A 25,619-nucleotide genomic window follows, 5' to 3' on the forward strand; every position below is an offset into this window, starting at 1 on the left:
GTAAACTTATGCTACTTTTTTTCTCAAGGATTAGATGGTTGCATCAGTAAAGGTACACTGAGAAAACATGGTTTCTCTCTCTCTTTCTCTCTCTCATGGTGCTGAACCAAGGTGGACTGCATCAAGGGGAAAAAAAAGTTTAGTTGATCTGGTCACTGCAGAAAAAGCCGAAGTGATCCCTCAAGGTCATCTTGGTTTCAAGGAAAGAACAAAATGAGCAGAGTTTGTGTTAAAATCTGATGTATGTTGTTTACTCTATTCCTGGCAGTTAAAGTTTTTGAGGCTAACAGTAAAACAGACGTGATATGGTAGCCAAAGGTCATGGTTTAAATCTATCATCAGGCAATTTAGTATTATCTCATCCATTTGTTATCTTGAATTTTTTTTTTTTCTGCTTGACTCATTCCGGTCTAGTCACTCCTGACTTGTATCCCTTCTTGATAGCTAGAAGTTTTTGAGGTCCAGTGGTAAGTTAACAGCATGATTTTAGTAATTAATCCAACCTAGAAATCTCTTGAGTCAGCACAGATCAAAAACCAGGCCATTATGTTATTTTATTGCATTATATAAATATCATATTATCAAGATTCATACGTGCGTGTATTTAGCTTCATATCAATTAGTTGTTGAAAAAATTTTAGATATTTATGTATAATCAAATAATCCAAATAATATATTTGAACTAGTTTTTTTGGATGAAGATTTGGATTATACAAATGGTATGCAAGCGGACCCAACCTATAGTCTGTATGGACTAGAGGATATTGCAATACGGATTCATAATGATGATTATGAGTTAATTATAATGTTTATAAATGAATTTGCAGGAATTTGAATTTTAGTATGGCAAGAATCTTATATAGGATCAAAAAATTTAGATAATACTTTTCGACTCATTTTTTTTGAATGAGGTCTTAGATTGTTACACATATATTATGATTTATAGATCTTCTAAAATTTTAGCGGATTGGCTAATTTTATAGGATGGATTGATTGGCTGATTTTATCATGTTTATTATTTTTTTTTTTTAGAGAAATATTGCGTATCTAATTCTTTTCTCAAAATCCTTAAGCCTTGTTTGTACGGAAAAATTTCAGAGTCCCAATGTTTCTATCGAGACCATGATAAGTATAGATCCTCTGCAGTATGAGCTATATACCACAAAATATTGTGCAGCTCTAGATGGCCATCGTCAAAAGATCGATGGCCATCAAACACGTATATCATGCCATATACAGCGTACATTGTTTAATGGTCTGATGGCAGTAATCTGGGATTATACAGTATTTTACAATGCAGTCTGCACACCACAATATACCTTCCTTCGCCTACAACAAGTGCCATCTTTTTATGATAATAATAATAAGAAGAAGAAGGAGAAGATGAAGAAAATGCAGTTGGTGTGAATTGGAGGTTGCCTGGTGGTCACACCTAACCGGGAGGTCTAAAGTTTGGGCATTGGGTGGCACGTCTCAACTGTTCCTTACCTAGCCAGGTAACTTTAGCGTCGACGGGTCTCCCTCCTTTTCTCTCGAAAAAGAAGATCCGGTTGGACTCGTTAAAGTAAAACTGCCATCAGGACTTCATCCAAAAAACCTGCTATGATCTTCTCACCAGATAATAGACAATGTCTTCACAGCTAACTTTTTCTCGCATTCAAAATATGATACCGACTCTCTCTAACTTCACTGTACGAGCAAATTATGACCCTTCTAACTATTTTGGATGGAACCTTCTAACTTTCAAAGCTCTACCATTTTTCGTCCGATTGGAGTTATCCACCAAGTCTCCCCGTTATCGAGGCAGTTCATTAAGCATCTCGCGCACCAACCGTCACCAACCATGAAGCTCTATTACGGTAGTCTTACTAATATATACGTCACACTCAAAAACCGGGAAAAATTTTAACAAGAAATAAATTACTGGAGTGGCTTTTCTTCTGCCAAGGATCACGTTCTGCATTCATGCATATAGGTATAATTGTAGGATGATCTAACCATTTTATATAGCGCCAATGCATGAAAGAGTTAAACCTTTCGATTGCTATATATTCCAACTAAATCTGGAAACATGTTATAGGAAATAAATTACTGAATGGTTTTTTCTTCCGCCAGAGAGGATCATATGTTTGTGCATTCATACAAGAAGATGTATAACCATAGGATGATTTAGCCATGTTTTATAGCTCCATTGCATGAAAGAGTTAAACCTTGATTTTTCATATATTTCAACAAATATCTACTATTAAAGTCTAAGATTTTTGTGTTGGGATGGTCTCATCATCGGGGGGCGGAGCCACCTTTTGTATTGGGGGTTCAATTGAACCCCCAAGTTTTGATGTAATACCCTTAAAGGTATGCCAATATTATCCAAAAAAATTTATATATATATATATTTTTTAATCCCTGTAGAATAAAAAATCTTAGTTAACTTAGTGGTTTAAACCCCTACTCTCCATCCCTCATGTTTCAGGTTTGAATTCTTTCTCTTTCTTTTTTTTTTCTCTTTTCTTTCTCTCTTACTTTCGATTAATGTAATGTTATTAAATTTATTTTTATTAATTTATTTATTTATTTTAACTTATATATTGAATTCTTAAGGTGAAAACTCTGGCTCCGCCACTGCTCATTATAATCAGGCTTTTCTTTTGTAGTCGGATCTTTTCGAGTCCTTTCTAGCTAGCTAGACTTTTTATAAGTCGGTGCAGCTACAAGATTGAAGGAAAAACCGGAAAGAAAAGATGTAGCTCCAAATGGAAGGATGAAGGACTCAGTCACTCTTCATGCACCACGTGCCTAGTGAAATTTCAGCCATTTTTAATGCTTTCTCGATGCACATGCCAAATATTAGTCATAATAAAAGTCGTTGCATCATGTGCTGTTCCTTCGACCTAGTTTAATAATAAGAGAGGAGCGGAGAAAATCTAGGATGTCGTCATGGTTATGTACATATATATGTATACTAAAAGAGAAAAACAAAAAAAAGGGAAAAAACAATTATTAAAAAAAAAAAAAGAAGAGTTCATCAAGTTAGTATGACATGACAACATGAAGCTTAAAGGCCAAGAGATAAGAGTTTGGTCATAATTAGAATTAGTTTGGTTATTATTTATATTTGCAAATTCCATATATGTTGTTGCTTTGCTTGAAATATTCTTGGAGCACTGATGTCGATCACATTGAAAAACAGTTGTAAAAATCTAGTCTGTCCTTGAAGTGGGCCTTCAGAACTTAGACTAATGCTCCATAGCCAGGTTTACTTTAATGGAGACAGACTTCGATGATGATGACTGCAACATTTTCTTATCTTCTCTCAGGTTGCTATTGGCTGTCTTTTTTTAAATCCTTTGAGAGCGTGAAAGGCCGTGACAAGCAGCATCAGTTTGAATGTTGTACCAAAAAACGATAAACAGCATCAGACATGTGAAATCAAAACCATATCCAGGCTTGACAAGCTTGCATCATCCAGTTGTCATTACAAAGGAAAAAATATAGCTATGATTCAGGCCCCAACTAAAGTCATCTATCTGCCGTCACCTTTCTTTATCTTACAACTTTATGGCAGCACATAACAAAACTGCCATGGCATCCTTATCATTACCATAAGAAAAGAGTGTCCAACACTCTCCTTAGTATACAAGTGTTGCAAGTTGCAGTCTCTTTACAACAACTGAGGCGAAAGCTGATGGTTCTATCATTGATGGATTTCTTAGCTATATACTAAAGAATGCGCCCTCTCAATTATTAACTTGAATGCTATACCACTTACGTAAAGTTTCAACATGGGTTAAGTTTATTCACCTGTGTACAAAAACTCCCCCCCAGTGCTTCCCTCCTCCTCGCCTTCTTCTTCTTCAGTCTTTTTCTTGTGCATGCATGCAATAAAAAAGAAGGATATATACTTTGATCCACTTAGGGAAGATAGGAAGTTCCACCAGCATGTACAGCGAAGTTGGGTATCAAATGAGGGGAGTTTGCTCTATTGTGCCCACCTTGATTGTAGGTGATTAGTGATGAATTATAGTAATCCACGATGCTGGCATCCTTGAGGATGGGATGATCGTCCCCATTTAGGCCTCTAGAGTTTCCTTGAACTGTACTATCCTTTGCAACCGAGCCACATTGCCTTGGTTGCGTCTGGTAGAATACCTTTGATACGACTAACTCCCCATCCTTTTCTTCTTCATCAGAGCCCAAGTGATATTGGTGCATCACCCAATTAGTTTTCTCAGGTTTTCGCTGTTTACCGTAGTTGGTGTAGAGAACCAGTATCTTCTTGTACCCCTTCAGCTTCCCACCTGCGAGCACTGGTCTTGTCTTGCCGGTTTTGTGCCACCGTGTCTCACCTCCATGCGCGTCTGTATGCACTTTTCTGCGCTTCCTAGTCCCTGTTGTGTATGCCTTGGAAGGGCGATGGAAGAAGTGTCGAATGAGACCATCCCTGCTCACTCCTGTGCAGTAATATGATGCAAATAATAGCTTCAGGATCTAGTTGTGGAAGATGATTAATATCTACAACATAGATAATACGTTATGAATTTTTTTAAAAGAAGAAATTAATGAAAAAACGTAATGAAGATCTATATCCTTTATTGATCATCATGACAGAGCTAAATTTAGAATAAATTGCTCGATGTTTTTCTCTTGGATATTCTCCTCTCAGAGAATGAACCCGCGCCTGGATTCCACTCCTGTATCTTCTCTTTATGAGAGAAAAAGATCCCAGTCCTTTCTTCACCTGAACAAAAAAAAAGTAGCGTGTTTCTGCATCTAACCACTTCCAAGCATTCACATAAAAAAAAAACACTCATATCACAATAAAGTTCTTGTAAATTAAAATATTGCATATCAGAAAAGTTTATAATCTCATGTCTGGATTGTAATTTTTTTTATGGATAATATTTGAAAAATCAGAGAGCCAAACTCATGATTAAATTTTTATGTTGCAAGACATTTGATTCCTGAGCTTAATTTCCATTGGATATTATGACTAGTTATCAAAGCTATATTTGTTTGCTCGTTTGTTTACTCACATGAACGGATGAAGGCCCGTCCATCTGCCAATTTGTATGTATATAACATCTTATGGTTTATCATTATTTTATTCTATTTTTTTTTTAAGAGCAAAGGACCTGATCTAGATTTTTGAAGATACAATATCCAAGAATTGAATCCAAAACATCTTATGGTTTATCATTATTTTATTCTATTTTTTTTTTAAGAGCAAAGGACCTGATCTAGATTTTTGAAGATACAATATCCAAGAATTGAATCCAAAACATCTTGTTGCTACCAGAAGGGTATGACCATAAAATTTTATTTTGTTGCTTTATAAAATCTATTTTGGACATGATCATGATACTTCGTATAACTTGAAAAATATGTTTTCTCCGTAAAACCAAGAATGATCTGACCTCGTTATATACTTTCACAAAACTATAACCAACTTTAAAGTCTAAATAGTTTTTGTAATAAGAAAATACGATTCCTCATGGCAAAGAGTTCTAGTGGTCGCAATTTATGCAACTAAGTTCGATCAATTCACCATTTATGCAAGGAGTTCTGGTTATTCTCCAGCGCTAAAATACATCATAGAGTTGAAGCTTGGGCTATTTTACAAAATTTTGAGGATCATAAATGCCAAAATTGATTATTCAGGTTGGATGTTGTTCTTCAAAAAGACTGTTCATCTTTGGAAACTTCTCGCACACAACACAATAAGTGTTATCTTATAAATCATGACAACGGGTATCGACTCCAGATTTTTCAATATACCACCATGCATGTTTGTAACCAAGGCATTATTATGGCGTTATTACACATGGTAACACCACGGGGAAATAAATTATTTCTATTCATAGCATTCATCACGGCTCTAGGATATTTTTGGAGCCTTTTGGATATTTTTGGAGTAGTCCTTTCGCGAGCTTTATGAAGCATGCATGGTCGTGAACATCTGTTAGATATGCCTGCCTATGCTTTTCAAATATTGAGAAGGGAAAAATATGACTCACTTAAGAATTAACATATGAAAATGTTCACCAAAAGATCTTGATAGATATCTTTGATAGGCTTATGAAGATATATAGCAAAGAGATAATTACCGGGGAGTTTCTCCGGGTGGGTGTAACAGATCCCGTTCTCGCCTTCGATCGTAGGAATAAACTCATCGATGAGAGGGTGAAGCTTTTGCGAATCTGGCCTCGCCTTCCCCTCCAAGTGCTCGAGAAGCTCCTGGTCGGTTGGATCGAACTTCACACCAGCAGGTAGCCCAGGCAAATCTTGGATGGCGGCAGCCGCAGCCTGAGCTCATCCATACTCATATTACTCTACATATATATGATTACTTGTGTTGTTCTTGTTTCCTTTATATCTAGGTTTTTCCTCGTGCACGGCGACAACAATATAATTGTTAATTTAATTTAATTTGTTTGTTTTGAGAAAACAAGAGGATATCATAAGGTTCCATTTATATTATAGTATGAACTTATAATGAACAAAAGTGACATGAATTTCATGATGTGCATCATCGCCATGCAACAACTTGTGTAGAAAAAATATCAAAAAAAAAAAAAAAAAAATCAAAACAAAATTATGAAAAGGCGAGGAAGGAGAAGGGAAGTACCACTTGTTCCTCATATTGGATGCGGTGGCCGCATGAAGGGCACGTCTTGATCACGTTTGCATAAGATTTCTTGCTGATCAACGCAGCAGAAGAAGCCGAGCTCCTGTCGATCACACGATCATCATCACAGCTGTTGCACCATGTCATCTTTCTCTCTTTATCTCTCATACCCTCACAGCGTGGAACCTCCGATCCTCTCAGAGGACGGGCCTCACCCACCTCGCCAGTAGAGGCAAAAGACTGAGAGGGGAATGAGAAGCAAAGAAGGGGGGAAGAGGGAAAGAAAAGGATAAAATAAAAGAAAAGAATGGAAAAGGAAAAGAAAGAAAGAAGCTTGTCTCTCTTATATATTAAAGCTCTGGACGTTCTCTTCCCCCTCTCCCTCAGTTCTCCTTGATCTTTGGGAAGGAATAGAATTCTCCTCCACTTTTGCTCATCATTCCCCAGGGTGAGATATGGATGAAAAAGAGGAGAAGAGAACCCCCTCCTAATATCTCTCCTACCATCTAAGAAAACAAAGAATACAAAGAAAAAAAGAAGGACAGGACAAAGCAAGTCTTATATGAGAGAGAGAGAGAGAAGTTGGCAAATACTAATAGGTTGCTTGACCCTCAAGTATGGTCTTGCTATGTACACGCGTAAGACGAGACATAATCTAACCTCTCTATCTCTCTCCTTTCCCTTTCCAGACCTCAAGTTAAAAAAAACCAGCTGAGAGGATGGGAGAAGAATAGCAGAAATACTAGGAAAACAGGTGCTACAATTAGGTTGAGTGGAAATGAGGCAACCTGATTCGTAAGAGACATTCCACCACCCCGAGAGAGACGGTTAGATAGAGAGGAGAGAGAGAGAGAGGGTGAGCCTTTTAGCTCCGAGGTCGCCCTAGAGTGTCTTGGAAGATATATGGCGCCAATAATTAATATAACATCCTCTCTATAATCTTAATATATTTCTCTCTCTCTCTCTCTTTTTTTCTTTTTTTTTTTGTAAAAATATATTTCTCTCTTTAATATCTTTCTTTATGCATGATATGTATGAATCTCTCTCCATTCATGCTAGAGATTTACTCTCGTGCACGCCACCAAAAACTATTGAAACGTTGAGATCATTTTTCTCAAATATGCGTGGATGATGTTGGTCTTTTGCGAACATTTATGATAGAAATTAATTGTTTGTGTTCTTCTTCTCTTTGATAACCTTTGTGGGGTGGAGACTTAAACGAGTGTTGTGGCTCGTCAAGAAAGCCATGCCAACATGTTTGTTACTCCCAGAAGGCAACGGCTTGTTGTTGGAGACCAGTGTATGTGGGAGGATCAGGTGTGAATTTGATTGGACAAAGTTGGTCAAACTGGGGTTGGAAGTGGGCAAGGCTGTGTATTGGTATGTATGACAAGAAAAGGAAGAGGACAGATGTAGGAAGTAAACTGGGTTGTTGAAATTTAACGGTACAACGAGTTTCGTAGCAATTGGTTAGGGGCAGCAGGAATCTGGTGGGGGAGTTGGCTTTTCTGTGATAAGAAGCATGCTAGAGAGGGACCACAACCCTCGTCTCTGTGACCGAGACGTATCACTTAATGTTGTGTATACTTGTGTCGTCGTGTACCTAATTAAAAAAAAAAAAAAAAAAAAAAATCTAGGTTTAAAAGTAATTCTATAGAAATATTACTCAATTATTAAATTTGTTAAAAAAGAAAGGATCCTTCGAAAAAAAGCACAAAAAGCCTGCCGATTTTGAATTTTAGTGGACCATTATGACATTGCCTTTAAACTATTTTTCACATTTGCAATTGTTTATCCACTTATATCATGTTTGCATGTATTAACAACATGTGGGCATCAACTATACCAAGAAAGAAAAAGGAGACAAATTTCTACATTTATATGAGCCAAGAGTATAATTGTCCAATAAAGTCCTAAGCGGACCATTTTACTCCCCCCACAAAAAAAAAAAAAAAAAAAAAAAAGAAAAAAAAAGAAAAAGGGTTGACCTGCGTCTATAAACTTGATAATTACACCAAAAATTCCCACGGAATTACATAAACTAAACGATGGTATTGCTAAGTGGACTTATTGTTGATAAGTCAAAATTCTGAACTGCTCCCTCAAGAGACAGGAACAGCTTTATAAGTTGCCGCGTCAAGGCCAAATAGGTCCATCAAGAAAGGCTTTTAGAACTTTAAATGAGTGATATCGTGATGCAGTACCAACAATTTTAATCCACTATGTATATAGAATATGATTGGATCATACTCAAGCTAAAACCCATGCAAATGTGTAAGTCTTTAGGTCTATTTGGGGCTGAGGTGGGGGTTGAGGTTATAGGGTTGCGGATCCTCAAAAGATTGAGGCTTATAGACTGATTTTGACAAAAATAAATCAAACGTCAAGATCTTATTTAGTTGCTTGGATGGTTTTCTAATTCTATATAACAATAAAAGGAAAATTATTGGTGGATTGTCATAAAAGCAAGGGCAAACTAAATTGATTTGTCTAAGCAACATATGTTTAGAAAAATTCAAAATAAATACATCCAAGGAAATCGGGTCCACCATTTGGCACCCTTCTTCCTGCTGCATCAATTGGAGACATGTCTGGGGTTAGAACATGAGAGGTGGCATTTTATAAAAATTATCCAAATGAGCGATAGCAGTTGGAATTTTGAGCAAAGTCAATTAGAGCAGTGTTGGACACTTTTTTGCAAAGTGCACTGTAAATGGGTGATTTTTACCTGCACATATATGTAAAGAAGCCCTTGAGGTAGAATAATATCGAAAAATTTTGTTGGAGTTAGGGCTAGGGAAGGGGATCGATGGGGAAAAAATTCTAGAACATGGATTTTTTTTTTTTGGCGAGACCTTAGCGAGGTCAGATTGAAATAAATTAGAAGAATGCTGCTTCAATTGGGATATAGTGATACTGATTCAAGCCTTCAAAGGCTACGGATAGTGAATATCAAAAATATAAAATTATGAGTTCATAATTTTATTTGAAACAACTTTTATGTAATCGAAATAAGCCGAGTTAATCAAGTCATTTTCTTAGGTTGGTGATGGTTCCAGAGGATTGATCCAATCCATCTGCAGCCACTGAACTCATTGCTTCGAGTCACATCAGACGCAGGTTACCGAGAAGGTGAAGAAGAAAATTCAATCCAAAAACATTAATTAGAATGATATCTACATCACTCGAGTCAAGTTGGCTCTTTTGTTGTCTTTTCTTCTTTGATCTCGTGTTTTCTTTTTTCGTGCATCTCCACGAGCTGCGAACGCAGATTAAACATTGAAGGTTAATGAATTCCAAAGCCCTAAGATGAGTGTTTCCTGTCAGACTCTCACAATACGTACTCTGCACACTTCCAGATCCCGTCCAGTAATCCTTGGCAATTGGAGACCAAGATGCAGTTCAAATCAGTATCTGTTGTTGTTGCTGTGAATTTGAGCGGTTGACAAGCTATACTCCACAAAGAAAACTCTCTTATGTGGCCCATTGTTTGCATGAACCAAGTACTGGCCTCTAATCAAGTCTGGCGCTTCGCATTTAGCAGTATCAAACTTTCGAGAACGATTTGGGACATAACGTGCGTCTTCTGGGCCTGTAGAATGATCTCCATTCAATACTTTGGATATCCTAAGATCTGGCCTGACCTATTTCATCCCATAAATAGATGTTATTTATGCACAGAGTCCATGTGACACCGTTTAAAACAGAGGGAGAAATTCCCTTGAAGGTCTAACTAGAGCCCATCTAGATGGTTGAAACCTCTAGTTCGACAATCCGGACCTAGTCTTGAAAGCAGCAAATATTAATTGTTTTTTTTTTTTTCTTTTCGATGCCAATGAGTTAGGGAAAGCCTAACTCAGTTCATGTTAATTTAAATTATAAAAGGTACAATGCTAAATAAGGTTTAGGATATTTGTTTACACAAATGGAGTAATGTGGTTGGGCTGTTAAGTTTTCAGAAATATATACATGAATCTCATGATGCCCTCAAACAACTAATAACAGTCGTCTGTTTTGTGGCAAGACAGAATCTCCGACGTACTGAAATGCTGCGCCTCTCTCTATGTTTTACTCCCAGAGATCTATTTTGGGCTGCAACAGTTTTCAGGCAGTACTCCAGTTCAGATTGTTGACGGAGACTATATACTGTTGGCGATGGAGTCAGAAAGGAACATTTTCATGGAATGTCTTACCGCTATCTATAGGTTCAACATCTGCATTTGTGGAGCTTTTTGTCCGGTTGATAAAAAGTTTTGCCATTCGCAAGGCAATAAAAAATGGACGAAATGCAATGAATTCAAAACAACATTGGTTCCCTTCCTTCCATATACTCCGGATCCCCACAGTCAAACAATATATCTAGCCCTTTCTGAAGGTGCCGTCAGCTTTCTTATAGTCTTCAGGTGTTCCGTAAGGATGTTTGAGACAGGGGTAGATCGGTGCGACCAAACTTGCCTTGTGAAGGGATATTGGAGGAGTAAATGGTCTGTTGTCTCCTGGTTGAAGTCACACAGTGGACACGTGTTGTTTTCCTTCCAACCACGCTTGACTAGATTAGTCTTTGATTAAAATTTTGTCATGATAGACAAGATATGAGAGGAATTTAACTCTCTCGGGTATATTGATTTTCCAAATTATTTTATTGATTAAAAAAAAACCTCGTACGGCCATCAAGTAAGAAGTTAAAGCAGTGGTTGAGAATTTTTTCACTGAGAACCACTTCCATTCCATTGTATCCGGATGATAGCAAATCCTTCGAAGCATTTGGTTCGTGATCGAAATCGGAATCGAAATAGGAATCGAAATCGGAATGGTCAAATCCTTCAAAGCATTTGGTTTGTAATCGAAATCGGATTCGAAATCGAAATTGAAATAAAAATTTGAATTCATAGAGGAGAGTAGGGATTGAGTTCTATATTGATTGAGTCATTCCCATTCCATCCTGGAATCAGAATCGGAATGGAACTTTTTCCAACCAAATAGCTAGAATAGGAGTCACCTATTTTGATTCCGATTCCAGACTCTTATTCCTTCCAACCAAATATCCTCTTAATTGTAGAAAGCTACGGTGTAAGTGTCTGCACAACCTGTCTGTGGTTGGTCTCAATGGTTAATCTGCGTCAGGCTCTTCATTTGCTTCGTGGCCTGGTCTTGCTCCTACCAATATGGGCCTGTGAGCAGTAGTCTAAACTTGAAGCCCACTAACATGACAATTCCAGCCGCATTGCTGGCACTAGCGAGCCCAATCGGGTAGCTCAAGGAATCCCAAGTCTCGTGGAGACCCAATTTAATTTGACATCAAAATCCCAATTATATTGTGTGTAGCCTCGGGAGAAGAAGAAAGAAAGAAAAGAACAACAACTACTGCTACCATTACTAAAATCAAATGGCCACGTTATGCGCATGATAAATATGGTTAAAAATTAATTCTCAATAATTTCTAAGAAAATGAATGCCCATGGAGAGCCCTTCTCAAAGGACAAGAGTTGTATCTCTAGTGCACAAAAAGGATTCATCTTCCTGCCTACAAATCTATTATCGGATTGCACTTTGAGATCCATGCAGATGGATGAATAAAAAAAATTATAGTACTTTGATATCTATGCAGAACACAATCCAACGGTTGATGCTGCGAAGAAAGATCAACTATTCTTCTGTACTAAAGATACAGTCCGAACCCTTCTGAAATAGTATTCACGATCATGGCGATTAATGCAACAATCAAAAGTTATATTTGAAACCCATTGCACTCAAGCCAACTAAACAGACCGATGCGGCATTTTTTTTTTCCTCCGACAACTCGGTCCGTTTTAGACATCAGGATGCATCTCCAAGCTGCTAAAAATTATGGATGCTGACGCAGCCTTCGCCGTAGTTGTCGAAAGCTTCATGTCCCTTGGCACCCCTGGTACTCTCTCTTGTCCGACGCCTGCCCTACCCACCATTCCCATATCAAAAGCGAAACCCACTCAACCACCATCCCCTCTTCGCTCCACCCACTCGACAACTCCGCAACACCCCCTCCAAATGCATACAAATAATTTCCCTGCGCACACCCCATCCACATACCCGACCATCCCTCTCCAATATATCTTGAGGCCCCCATAATGAATGCAAGGTCGTAGCCACAAACGTAGCACAAAAGTTGGTAACAATCATGACGTTGCCAGGCTTAATTGTACCCATGCACCATGCTAGGTGCGTTCCTCTCGTGGAGGTGTTCAAGTTAGGATAGTGAACAGATCGGGCTGGATCAGATACAGATTGATTCATGGATCTATTATCCCAAACATGATCCATTTATTAAATGTGTCAAAACTCTAGAATTGGGCTAACATTTATTCCATAGATGACCCAGTCCAATTTGCATAACCTATTTGGTAAGTGGATCGAATCAAATTACACGGATATCATTGAAAATTCTACAACATTTGTGGATTGGGTGCCTATTTAAACGTGGCTCCACAACCAAACACCTTCCAGCTTAAATCTCTTAGGAAGAAAAAAGAAGAAACAAAAAAAGAGAGATCTCCTCAGATTTTTTTACCCCTCTTTCTATAGCTCAAAGGCTGTGATTTGGATAGGTTCTTAAAAGATGCAAGCTAGATATGGGCCAACAAATCTTATCCAAATATGCACCAAGTTTCAAACAAATTAAATGGATTTTAAATCGATCATATTACAATCCAACTCAACTAGGAAATTGGATCAAAGATTTTAAAACTACATGGTCCATGACCTGGATCCGCTTATGCCAAATTTAAACCTCCTCAGCGGAATCATTGCCAGTAGTATTGATAGCTTGCATCATAGCTCCCCTACTTTGGATGCGTTCCACTGCGGAAACATTGCCCATTGCTTAGAATGTAAAAATTTGAATGTAAGAAAATAATTTTGAAAAAAAAATATTGTCAAAACTTTCTCTCATACAATATAGTGAGGAGATCATCTATATTTATAATTAAAAATATACAAGAGATTTACAATCGTAATCATGCAAAGGTAGAAAGAAATAACAAATGATTATAATCATATAAGGATAGAAATGGATCTTAGGATTTTTCTTATATTCAAAATTCAAAAAATTGCCTAACATGATCATACATAGATAGAAATGGATCCTATGATCTCTTCTCTATTCAAAATTCAAAATATTACCTAATACTCTCCATCAAATTGGAGCATGGAGATTATGAACACCAAACTTGCATAAGATATCATGAAAGTGATCATAGCCAAGAGCCTTAGTAAAGATGTCCGTAAGTTGCCGCTTGGATGAGACATATCGAGTGGCAATGTCACCGAATTGAAGATGATCGCAGATGAAATGATAGTCAATTTCGATATATTTTGTACGTTTGTGAAATATAGGATTGGCGGCAATATATAAGGCTGCTTGATTGTCACAATATAGTAGTATGGGACTACTTTGAGAGACGTTAAGATGCGAGAGAAGAGTGTGAAGCCAAAGTAGTATGTTAGTAGTGTGAGCCATGGAGCGATACTCAGCCTCTGCAGAAGAACAATGATCTGCTTCTTAGGACACCAAGAGATAGGTGCATCTCCTAAAGAGATAAAGAAATTCTTTTGTAGAATGGCTGGTCATAGGATGTCCTGCTCAATCTGCATCACAAAATGCATATAGCTGTAAAGAATTTTTACTTAAAAAATATAAGCTTTGTCCAAGAAAACCCTTCAAATGGTGAAGAATGCGGTGGGCAACATCAAGATGAGGTTGGCCGGGAGACTGCATGAATTGTGTCAAGATATGGACAGAGTAGGTAATTTTCAGCCTACTAATTATCAAATAAATAAGATGCCCCAATAATCGCCGATATTGATCTAGATAATCAAGGGGTGGACCATCATCTAACGAGAGCCGTAGTTGTTGTTATATTGAAAAATTGGTTTTTCCAACATTCCATTCTCCTGAAGAATATCGAGTGTATAATTTCGTTGGGAAATAAATATTTCAGAAGAAGATCGAGCAACCTCTAATCCCAAAAAATATTTCAAAGCATCTAAGTCTTTGATACGAAAATGACTTTGTAAGAATCCTTCAAGACTTAACAGTGAAGAGAGTCATTACCAACAATAATTACATCATCGACGTAGACAAGAATGGTTAGAAAAGAGTTCCCATCTTACTTTGTAAACAAAGAGTGGTCAGCCTTGGATTGGATCCATCCATACTGAAGTAGGACATTTGAGAATTTTTCGAACCATTGTCTAAAAGCTTGTTTGAGACCATAAAGAAATTGTGTAGTCGACATACTCGGGCATCGCCTGGAGATAAAAATTCAGGAGGAGTCATGTAGATCTCCTCATATAAATCACCATGAAGAAAGGTGTTATTAACATCTAACTAGCATAATTGTCAATTCTTGGCTGAGGCAACTGTTAAGAGACAACGAACCATTTAATTTGGCAATTGGAGCAAAAGTTTCATTATAATCAAATCCTTCTATCTATGTATAACCTTTAGCCACAAGATAAGCTTTATATCGCTCAATTGAACCGCCAGCCTTATATTTGATTTTGTAAATCCAACGAGAGCTAATAAGTTTCTTATCTGATGGGAGGTGTACTTGAGATCAAGTCCTGTTACGCTCAAGAACTCCAAGTTCAGCCTCTATGGCAGTTCTCGAATTCGGATCTCGCGCAACTTGATAATAGGTATGGAGTTCATTGTGAGTAGTTATGGCTGAAAGGAAGACACAGTGTGCATCATTAAATACGGAATTGGATGTACAGTAGGAAATAGGATAGGCCTTGCCAGAGGTTACCGAGTTGGTCGAAGAGTTCAGTGATCTAGCCATATCAGGAGCATCGACAATATAATCAGCTAGTCGTAAATGTTGTCTGCATTCTCGATGTGGTCGAGAGTTGAGAGCATTAAGGGATGGGGGCTAGTTGAGGGAGGGAACAATGGGCTCGGCCTCAAATTAGGTCACATTTAGATCTGTTCGGCCTACTGTTGGAATAGATTAGGCAAGATCAGATAGAGCTGTGGTGGACTGAGCTGATATTGAGTTGGGCTAAAAATTAAGAATCCAACTCTAATAAGCTGGACGGGCTAGCTTATATCGGAGCTGGATTGGGCTGAATGAGGCCCAACTCAGGTAAGTGGGATGAGTCTGTTGAAATCAAGATTAGGTTGGGCCTAATGAGGCCCAATTCAGTTAGAACTATATCTTGCATCAAAAGAAGATCATCAAAATTCAGTTGGAAAAGTTGGTCGAGCTAGTTTTTATGAAAAGAAAAGGTATTTTCATGAAAAATAACATCACAAGAAGTGAAAATCGAAGATCAAAAACACGGTATCACTTTTGACTGAGAGAATATCCAACAAAAATACATACATGAGAGCACGGTTCAAACTTATCATAATTACTTCTATGCACATAGCAAAGACTATCATATATTCGTAAATGATCGTAGGACGGTGTTTTATGAAAAAAAGTTCATAGAGACTTTTCCCATCAAGCTTAGGAGATGAAGTTAAATTAATTAAATAAGTGGCAGTTAAAACATATATGCCCCGAAAAGTCATGGATAAATTTGTTTGAAATCAAAGGGTACGCACAACATTTAGAAGGTATCGATATTTACACTCGATGACTCTATTTTGTTGCGGGGTCCCTATGCAAGAGGCTTAAGAAACGATCCCGCGTTCTAAGAGAAATGATTTTAACAGACCAGCTATGAATTCTTGGGCATTATCACTACGGACTTGCTTAATAGTACCATCAAATTAATTAAAAATCATGGCATGAAAATTAACAAAGTATTGATAAGCATAGGATTTTCTTTGCAATAAATAAACACATGTGGCACGTGTGCAATCATCAACTATAGTAAGAAAGAAATGTGCTCCCGTGTGGGATGGAGTATGATACAGTCTCCAAATATCAATATGAATTAAAAAGAAAAGAATTGAAGATTTATTACTACTAAGAGAAAAGGGTTTGTGCATTTACTTAGCATGATGACAAATATCACAATAATTATTTAAGAAATCGAAATATTTATTGATAAAAAAATATACTAATTTTAAATTCTTATAAGAACAATATCCTAACCACTCGTGCCAAACATCAGTAGAGGCAGCAACTTTATCGATAGAGACAGACTTTATTATCAATCCCTTGAAATAGTATAAATCATTCCAAAATTCACCCAGACTAATCAGCTTCCTCATAGTAAGGTCACACAAAATGAATAAAAAAATGAGACAATACAGTTATGGTCACGGGCTAATTTGCTGACGGAAATAAGGTTGCAAGTGAAATTGAGTGCATATAGTGTTTGTCATAGGGTGATGTTATCGGCCAAACAAACGTCCCCAAAAAATTTAACAGATAAGTTTGTTCCATTAGGTAGAGTAATGGGCAAGGGTGCATGAAGAGGCCGAATATTATGTAAAGTGAACTTACTAAAAGTTAAGTGGTTCGAGGCATCACTATCGAGAATCCAAGTATGATTAAAGGAATGGTCAAGAAAAATCTTATTGACAAAGTTTTTAGAGCTATTAATTTTATCTTGATCAAGAAGAAAAAGAAGCTGCTGATATTGAATGGAATTGAGACCCAGAAGTGGAGAGCTCAGTTCAGCCAACTGCTCTGCAGGAGATAGCCGACTGAGTGGCTATTGTTGCGGACTGTTAAGCGATAGAATTTGCCTTGGCTCCCCCTCTCTATCACCATCGGAGCTGGTGTTGCTGCGCCCTTTGGCTCTTGTATGGCTCTTGGGTTGCCAATCGGGTGGATATCTATGCAACTGAAAACAACGATCGTACGTGTGATCTATGTTCTTATAATGATTACAATACACTTACTTCTTATTCTTATTATAAGCCTATCCATCAGTAGAGAGAGCAACCAATACAGCCTCCTCTGATTATAAAACACAAACTCCCGCAACGGCTCATTGCTTCTTACTACGGATAAGAAGTCAATATGCCTTATTCACAGTCGAAAAAGGCTCCATGTTGAGTAGCTGGTCACGGAGAGAGTCATATGAGCTTCTAAGCCTGTATAAGAACTAATGCATACGTTCCTCTTCTCTCTCGATCTTAAATGCCTTTGCTGCTTCACATGAGCATATGGGCACTCTCGAGTAGGTGGCAAGTTCTTCTCATAAGGTATGAAGAGTAGGAGGCGATTGACATATCGTCGCTTACCAAAAGCTCCTGATCTGAGTCTTCAATTCATGAATACGGGGGGTGTTGCTTTGGGAGTACCTTTCTTCAAAATCGAGCTAGATGGCCCGGGTGCTATCATGAAAAAGATACTGTTATAGACCTCTATGGAAACGGAACAGAAGATCCATGACATGACCATTGAGTTGTAAGTATCTCACAGAAATTGGTAGGATGATCTATCTGCTGGTTGTTGGAGCAAGCCATCCACGAAAACAAACTTTTGCTTAACACATAGGGCCGTGAGCATTATCCTACGTCAGTTGGGATAGTTGACTTCAATAAGAAGGGAAAAAACAATAGCATGGCCCGTATTATTAGAAGATGAGATATAGTATGGAGAAAATGGATCATGAGCCGCACTGAGCCTCACGACCTATGGATTTTGGATGGGATCGATCTCGATGAATATGAGCAATGGTGAGAAGGTGGAGATTGAAGAGCAATAGTCCAGCAATCACTTGCCAAGAAGATAGTAACATCGATAAAAGAATCTTGCCATATGTGATGGTAGTGGAAAGGAAAACCGGCAATATCTTGTCGTGACTCGTGAGAGACCTAACCAGAAGAGGATGGATCGATTAACTCTGGTATCATATAAAAATGTGAATGTAGAAAAATAATTTTGAAAAGAAAATATTATGAAAACTTTATCTCACATAATATGATGAGAAAATCAATTATATTTATAATTAAAAATATATAATAGAGTTACAATCGTAATTATACAAAGATGGAAAGAAAATAATAAATGATTATGATCATACAAAAATAAAAATGGATCTTAAGATCCTCCTCTATTCAAAATTCAAAATATTACCTAATATGATAATACAAAGATAAAAATAGATCTCTCTATTCAAAATTTAAAATATTATTTAATAAAAAATAGCACAAAAATAAAAATAAATCTTAAAATCTCTCTGCTATTCAAAATTCAAAATATTACCTAAAAGAGAACAGCCTTGCGCATGGCCCCTGGGTGGCCATTGCCGGACAATTTGGCCTCAATATCACCTAGTGGATGGGAGTGGACATGCAATGCAAGAGTGAGGGTGTCATCGGGATCCATGGCGTGGCGCTTCTCGCAGACAAGAGGAGAGTGATACGGATGATCGCAGTGAGGACGTCTTCACCAACGGTGGAGCTTCGGAAGCTCGCGGTGGACACGGAGAAAGGGGGGACGAGGTCCATCCAAAAGGGAGGATAAAGCGGGAGCTTATTTTCTCTGCTGGATAAAAGGCGAGGAACTTATGTACGGTTTTGATGAGGGGATTTGGGCTTTCAATCATGAGCTTTTAATTCTGGTTTGTTACGATTAACATGGATTTATGTTTTTTTTTTTTTAATATAAACAGATGATTACATCATTCTAAAATAAATATAATTTAAAAAATCAAAATATAAAATATTATGAAATATCCATAGACAGTCATCGTCTTGAGGTCGGATCCAATTACTGATATATTAGGCGACCAAGAATACCACCTAATCTACATTGGTGTTTGCAGAATTTTATGCTTTTGTTAAGGGCTACAAGCAGAGTAGAGAGCGTGAGGATAACTAATGCTCGACTGGGGCACCAACCCACCGACCGACAACATTGTTGTAGAGCTCCTTTGGACGGACAAATACGGGACGACAGGCCTCATGGCATTCGAAACCATACTAACAATATCAGGAGAACCGATGACTTGTATAACAACTCAAAAAGGCTGGTGAGAGCTGCCATGACCAGCATTTTAAATCCAACCTGACAAGCAAGCTGCTCTGAATTGCATGTAATATGCATGCAAACACAAATATGTTTTGGTCCAACGCTATCCCAGTAAAGAAGAGGGAAAAGACCTGATTTAGAATCATGTTAAGCTGCGATCTTTCTTCAATTTGTAACATGCTAATATAGGGATAGCATGAGATTGCCATTCTTTAGCCAAATAATAATTAAAAATATGCATGCTCAAGAGGACGTACAGGTCCGGCATTTCAAATTCCAACTTGCAACTTGCCAAAACTTCAACATCTTAAAAGATCAAATGACTGTTGATCCCAAGGGTGAAATAACAAAGCTTATGCAGATAAGACCAATTAAGCGGAAATTTTGCTTTGATTTGTTTTGTTTATTGCATGATTAGATTCTCGATCCCTTTGAGTGCCCAATTTGTGGATATGTTTAGCATGACATTCCCGCTAACTTTGTTCACCCGGAAAGATGGTGAACATGGCAACCAAAGTACTAGATTAAGAGTAGTATCCTTTCAAATTAAGGAAAACTCAACAGAGCACTGTATCAGTTGCATCAGTAAATTCAGTTTAAATTGCCCACCTTGAAGCCCCCCCTGCATACGTTAAAAGAGAGACAAGTAAGTCCCCTAGAAATTAATGTTGGCAGTCATCATTCTGACAAATGTACCATATTTTTCCAGTGCGGCAGTGATTGCAGGGAACACTACTTTGCCTCCTTTCAAGGCACCCAAATGAGATACACAAAAGGTGTGGATAACCTCACACTTCCATCATCCACAAGTGACAGAATTCTTTTGTCCTGATAGCAACCGGTTCTGAGCGAGCAATAAGCATATTACCAATAGATAGAAAAGGACTCAACAGTATCAGCAAGATGCTTTATCTTCTACTTCTTGCTGAGACATAGTACTGAAATGACAAAATCATTTCCAGCAGAAGCCAGCACACACGGTATGCCTGCTTCAAATTTTCCCACAAAATGCCAAGGATCAAACCGTCACAAAGATGAAGGAAAGATGAGCTCCCGATTCATCTCTCCAACCAGGATCATCGACCATCAATTTAGACAATGCAACCCGGATCAGAGTTGCCTTCGTAGTAATAAGGAGACAGCTGCCCATCCTTCATCACAGGCTTGGGCTTGGGCTTGGGCTTGGGCTTCTCCTCAGGTCTCACCTCAAGCAGCATTTTTACAACCTGCCTCATCGACGGCCGGTTGATAGGGAGGGCGCTGGTGCAAAGGAGACCAATGCTGAGGACCCTGCAGACCTCATCTTTAAAGCAGATATTGAGCTTGGGGTCGATTACATGGTCCACCCCTCTCTGCTCCATTGTGCTGCAGACCCACTTCACCAGGTCCTTCTCTCCAAACTCAGGATCTACAGGGAGCTTCCCAGTGACTAGCTCAAGAATGACCACACCAAAGCTGTATATGTCGCTCTTCTCATTCACCCTGAGAGTGTATGCATATTCTGTGGCAAATGGAGAATCAAAGATTATATGTTGAAAACTTGACCTCCTTATTATGTGCATCAAATAGCAAATATATTCAAGTATTCATCAAGAAACTCTGAATGCATTAGTAAGTATGGTCACAAAGACCATAATAAAAAGCATGATAGGAAAGGGCAACAAATGGATGCGAGATTCTCTCTACAAGAAGCTAATGATCATACCATCAAAAAATAAAAAAATAAGAATAAAAAGAAGCTAATGATCATAGCAAGCTTAACCTAATACGGTGTCTGGTATTCAAGATAAATCCACAGGCTAAAAGATTATACCGAGTGGAGATGGGAAAAAAAGAAACCGAGTTACCAAGCGAAGAAGAGAAGAACATGAACCAACAAAATAAACATTCAGATAAAACTAATGAAAATAAACAAGCAGCATCTCTGAGCATCAGAAAACCAACAGATATAGAGCAATAACAAACCAAAAGAATAAAAGGCTGTGATCCATGAAAACAAAAAAAAAAAAAAAATCTTAAAGGTCGACAAGAGCGAAACTAAAGGATGGTTCAAACAAACCTGGGGCAATGTATCCGCACGAACCAGCAATGACAGACATGGATTTCGACCCCTTTCCAATGGTCTTCGCGACCCCGAAATCCGACACTTTTGCACCAAACTCCCCATCCAACAATATATTGTTCGATTTAACATCTCTATGGACAATTGGTGGCACGCAGTCATGGTGTAGGTATGAAAGTCCCTCAGCCGAATCTAATGCAATCTTATACCTAATGGGCCAATCCAATAGACACCCCTTGTTGCTATGAAGCAAGTCTCCTAAACTCCCGTTTGGCATGTATTCATAAACTAGAAGCTTGCAGTCCTTATGATCGCAGCAACACCACAACTTTACAATGTTCTTGTGTCTAATTTTCCCCAACGTGGTGACCTCCGCTTCAAAGCCATGGTCCGGACTTTGATCCATGTCATCATTCTCTTTCTTCGAGATAAACCAAAGCTTCTTCACGGCGACAGTCTCTCCATTGCTAAGCACTGCCTTGTACACCTTCCCAGAAGCTCCCCTACCGATTACGTTGTCTTCATCGAGACAATCCAAGATCTCATACTCACTGAAACCCAGTTTGTAGAATGATGTTAAGGTCCATTTGGACTTGTCCAGTCCAAGATTTCCCTTCCTGTAATCCCTATACTTCCGGTAGGACCATGCCACCCCAGCAACAAAGATAACAGAGGAGAGTATGAAGATTGCACGAAGCAACCAAAGGAAATCACGGTGCTTCTCGGTGGCATCATGAGGGCTTCGGCAGAGCTTAGTCAAGTCGTTGCACAGGTCCGGATTGCCCAAGAAGCTATTTTTATAGGCGCCGCTCAGGAACAGGGGAGGGATGGCTCCAGAGAGCTGGTTATTGGAGAGGTTAAATTGGTTGAGTTTGAGGTTCTGCAACTGGGTCGGAATCGCTCCAGTGAGAGCATTGCCAGAAAGGTCAAGGTAGTTGAGTACCGGCAGATTCCCGAGCTCCGGCGGGATCCCACCGGTGAAGGAATTGTCGGCGAGGTTCAGCTGGCTGAGCTTCCTCCACGACAGAATTCCTGCGGGGAGGTCGCCAGAGAGTGAGTTGTTGTGAAGATCGAGTTGCCACAGCTGTGCCAAGCTCTCAAGCGATGCCGGTAGTGGCCCTGTCAGCCGATTGTTGGCGGCCGAGAACGCAGACAGATTTGACAGAGCTCCAATCTCCACTGGAATGGGGCCGCTGAACTGGTTCTCGGATATCAGAAGCTGGGAGAGATTGCCGGCACCAGAGATCGCCGGAGAGATACCGCCTGATAGAAAGTTTCCGGCAAGCTCGAGAAGATAAACATGGGGCAGCCCCCAGAATGCATTGGGCACGTCGCCGGACAGCCGGTTGTTCTTAAGCCGGACTCGCGTCAGCATCCGGCACCGGCCGAGGGTATCCGGAATACTCCCAGAGAACAAATTATCCAGCAACAAAAGCTGTTCGAGTTTCCCCTGTGCACAAATTCCGGCAGGAATCTCCCCGGTGAAGGAATTATCCGAAATGTCGATAAAAACAAGCGGGAAATTCTTGCCAAAATCCGCAGGAAGAGGCCCCGAGAGCCGGTTCGAGAACAGCCGGATATCAGCAAGATTCCGGCAGCGGGAAATGGTGGAAGGAATCGGTCCGGTGAGGTTATTCTCATAAAGGTTGAGATTTTCAAGCTTGGGAGCAAGGAAGATGTCCTCGGGAATGGGGCCGGAGAGCTGGTTCATGGAGGCATCGAAGAACCGAAGGTTGGTGAGGTTAGATAGACCGCCGGGGATGGGACCGGAGAGCAAGTTTGAGTAGAGCTCCATCTGGACGGCAGAGGAGAGTCGGGCGAGGGAAGGGGGGATCGAACCTTGGAGGGAATTGGAGGAGAGGTCGAGGTCGATGAGATTGGCGAAACGGCCGATGGCGGGGGGGATGCGGCCGACAAGGTTGCAGCCGGCGAGCCAGAGGACGCGGAGGCTGGCGAGGTCGGCGAAGGAGTGGGGGAGGGGGGAGGGGAAGAAGGGATTGTAGGAGAGGTTGAGTTCTTGGAGGGAGGAAAGGTTGAAGAGGAAGTGCGGAACGGGGCCGGAGAGGAGGTTGTAGACGAGGGAGAGAGTTTGGAGCCGAGGAAAGGCAGCGAAGGAGTGGGGGATTTCGCCAGAGAAGTTGTTGCTGGAGAGGTCGAGATAGGAGAGGAAAGGCAGGAGAGGGAGAGAGGTTGGGAGAGGGCCGACGAGGAGGTTTTCGGATAGGTCGAGGTGGGAGAGGGAGGGGCAGGGGAGGAGGGAGGAGGACGGGAGGGAGGAGTTGATGGAGTTGGAGGCGAGGGAGAGGAAGGAGAGGTTGGGGAGGAGGCAGAGAGCGGAGGGGAAAGGACCGGAGAGGCCGAGGTCGGGGAGCGTGACGGCGGAGACGGTGGCGGCGCCGCCGCCGGAGGCGGGGCGGCAGGAGACGCCGGTCCAGTTGCATGGGGTGGGGTCACGTGGGTCCCAGTCGGAGAGGGAGTTGGAGGGGTCGTCGAGGCCGCGCTTGGCTCGGAGTAGGAGAAGGCCTTCTTGGTTGAGAGCGAGGGAGGTATGGAAGAGAAGTAGGAGGGGGATGGTGGTGGCAAGCATGGTGGTGGGTGGGCTTTTCGGTTGTTTTCAAGGGAGGCGGTGAGAAGGGATGGGGTGGAGGCTTTTGTAGCGGGAGGTAAATTTGGTTTTCTAGTTCCGGGTGTTTAATGGTGAAGCATTCTTGGGTTTCTTGCGATGGATGTGGCAGGGTATTCAATTTCCCAATTGCACTGGAGCTTTCAGGGCATGCATGGGAGGTTGTTCTGTGCTTATCTTCCTGGGGTTTTGAGAATCGAAATCAGAATCATTTACTGCGGGGTGTGGGTGGGGGTTACCGAACCTCCACCTGGCGCAGTTGGCGTGAACAGCAGACGCTATACCCGCACCTGGTGGTGTAGCGTGCCTTTACAATGAAATAAAGACGTTGTTTTGCTTGTAGGGCACACACATGGGCAGCATGAATAGGGAGTCCTTTTTTTTTTTTAATAAATATTATTTATTTTACAGGAGATGTATTTAAGTACATCAGACATCAATTAACTTTGATAGAGAGATACTTTAGCAGGTGAAATATGGTGTTAATGGCCAATAAATTTACGAGAAGTTTATGTTTACTTGTTATTTCAACTTTCAAGTAAAATTTACCTCATTGGCTGGAGATTTTGAACATTACAAGTTACTTGCAAACAACTAGAGTCCACTTAGCATAGTTCATTGGCTAAATAAACCAAGTTCAAGTTTATTTTCAAGCTCAATTATTTAGTAAGCCAGGCTTGACTTGATTGAGCTTATTAGTAGTATAAGAATTGTCATATGTAGTTAGGGAACTTGATACATAATAAATAAAAATAATCATTATTAAGCTTTTGAAGAAGCTTGAGCTTAATATATAAATAAACAAATTGATCCTGAGCGAGATTACTTTTTGTGCTTTTTAAATGGATCTCAACTTGATCCACGTTGATAAAATCAAACTCAAAACTTTTTCATGGATAAGCTTGAACTCAGCTTATTGACAGAACCAATCAACCAATTCCACTACAACTATATACATTCCAAAAAAAATAATAAAGTAAAGTAAAAAAAGAAGAAAAAAAAAGTCCACTCTGGATGTGTAAGCAGGACGACGCAGCCGCTTATGAATTGTTATTATAGCATCTGTCATCTTACGAAGTTTTGGACAGCAAATAAGTCCCTTTAAGCCCACAGACTTGCCTGTGTATCTACGTACGGTCTCAATCCTGGCAATAAACCAACAGAATAAAAACGAAAAGAAAATGTTATTTGTTTTTGCTGACCTGCATTTTGTCCTTTGGGCGCCCTTTGCTTTTTCGGATGTTCTTTCTTCTCACTTTTCCAATGCATTGTATGCAGTCATAATTACCTCACCCTCTCACATACCTCATATGAATTTATTTTTGTGTTCATCCCTCCAGATCGTATGTATCATTTTATTGGCATTCCCAGCTACCCCTTTCAGCTCTGCGC

The 25,619-nt window shown here is 39.6% G+C and overlaps 2 protein-coding genes across 2 annotated transcripts; both read right to left on the bottom strand.

Annotated features, from left to right (window-relative positions):
* Nucleotides 1-3,422: 3,422 nt before the first annotated feature.
* LOC105043459 (NAC domain-containing protein 73) lies at nucleotides 3,423-7,174 on the bottom strand. Its single transcript, XM_010921014.4, has 3 exons — nucleotides 6,626-7,174; nucleotides 6,105-6,303; nucleotides 3,423-4,451 (listed from the first exon to the last, which is right to left on the bottom strand). The coding sequence occupies exons 1-3, from the start codon at nucleotides 6,791-6,793 to the stop codon at nucleotides 3,913-3,915; spliced, it is 906 nt and encodes a 301-aa protein (XP_010919316.1). The 5' UTR covers nucleotides 6,794-7,174; the 3' UTR covers nucleotides 3,423-3,912.
* A 13,210-nt stretch (nucleotides 7,175-20,384) lies between these two features.
* On the bottom strand, nucleotides 20,385-24,335 carry LOC105043479 (uncharacterized). Its single transcript, XM_010921044.4, has 2 exons — nucleotides 21,602-24,335; nucleotides 20,385-21,043 (listed from the first exon to the last, which is right to left on the bottom strand). Exons 1-2 carry the CDS (start codon nucleotides 24,189-24,191, stop codon nucleotides 20,634-20,636), a joined length of 3,000 nt encoding a protein of 999 aa, XP_010919346.1. The 5' UTR covers nucleotides 24,192-24,335; the 3' UTR covers nucleotides 20,385-20,633.
* Between the last annotated feature and the right edge of the window lie 1,284 nt (nucleotides 24,336-25,619).

The sequence above is a fragment of the Elaeis guineensis genome, chromosome 2, assembly GCF_000442705.2.
Source record: "Elaeis guineensis isolate ETL-2024a chromosome 2, EG11, whole genome shotgun sequence".
Taxonomy (NCBI): domain Eukaryota; kingdom Viridiplantae; phylum Streptophyta; class Magnoliopsida; order Arecales; family Arecaceae; genus Elaeis; species Elaeis guineensis.

Coding starts and splice junctions, on each gene's coding strand:
- LOC105043479 (XM_010921044.4), bottom strand. CDS start 24,191: ATGCTTGCCACCACCATCCCCCTCCTACTTCTCTTCCATACCTCCCTC. Junction 21,044..21,601: donor GTGCGGATACATTGCCCCAG/GTTTGTTTGAAC, acceptor CATTTGCCACAG/AATATGCATACACTCTCAGG.
- LOC105043459 (XM_010921014.4), bottom strand. CDS start 6,793: ATGAGAGATAAAGAGAGAAAGATGACATGGTGCAACAGCTGTGATGAT. Junction 6,304..6,625: donor TCCAATATGAGGAACAAGTG/GTACTTCCCTTC, acceptor GGATGAGCTCAG/GCTGCGGCTGCCGCCATCCA. Junction 4,452..6,104: donor CCACCCGGAGAAACTCCCCG/GTAATTATCTCT, acceptor ATTACTGCACAG/GAGTGAGCAGGGATGGTCTC.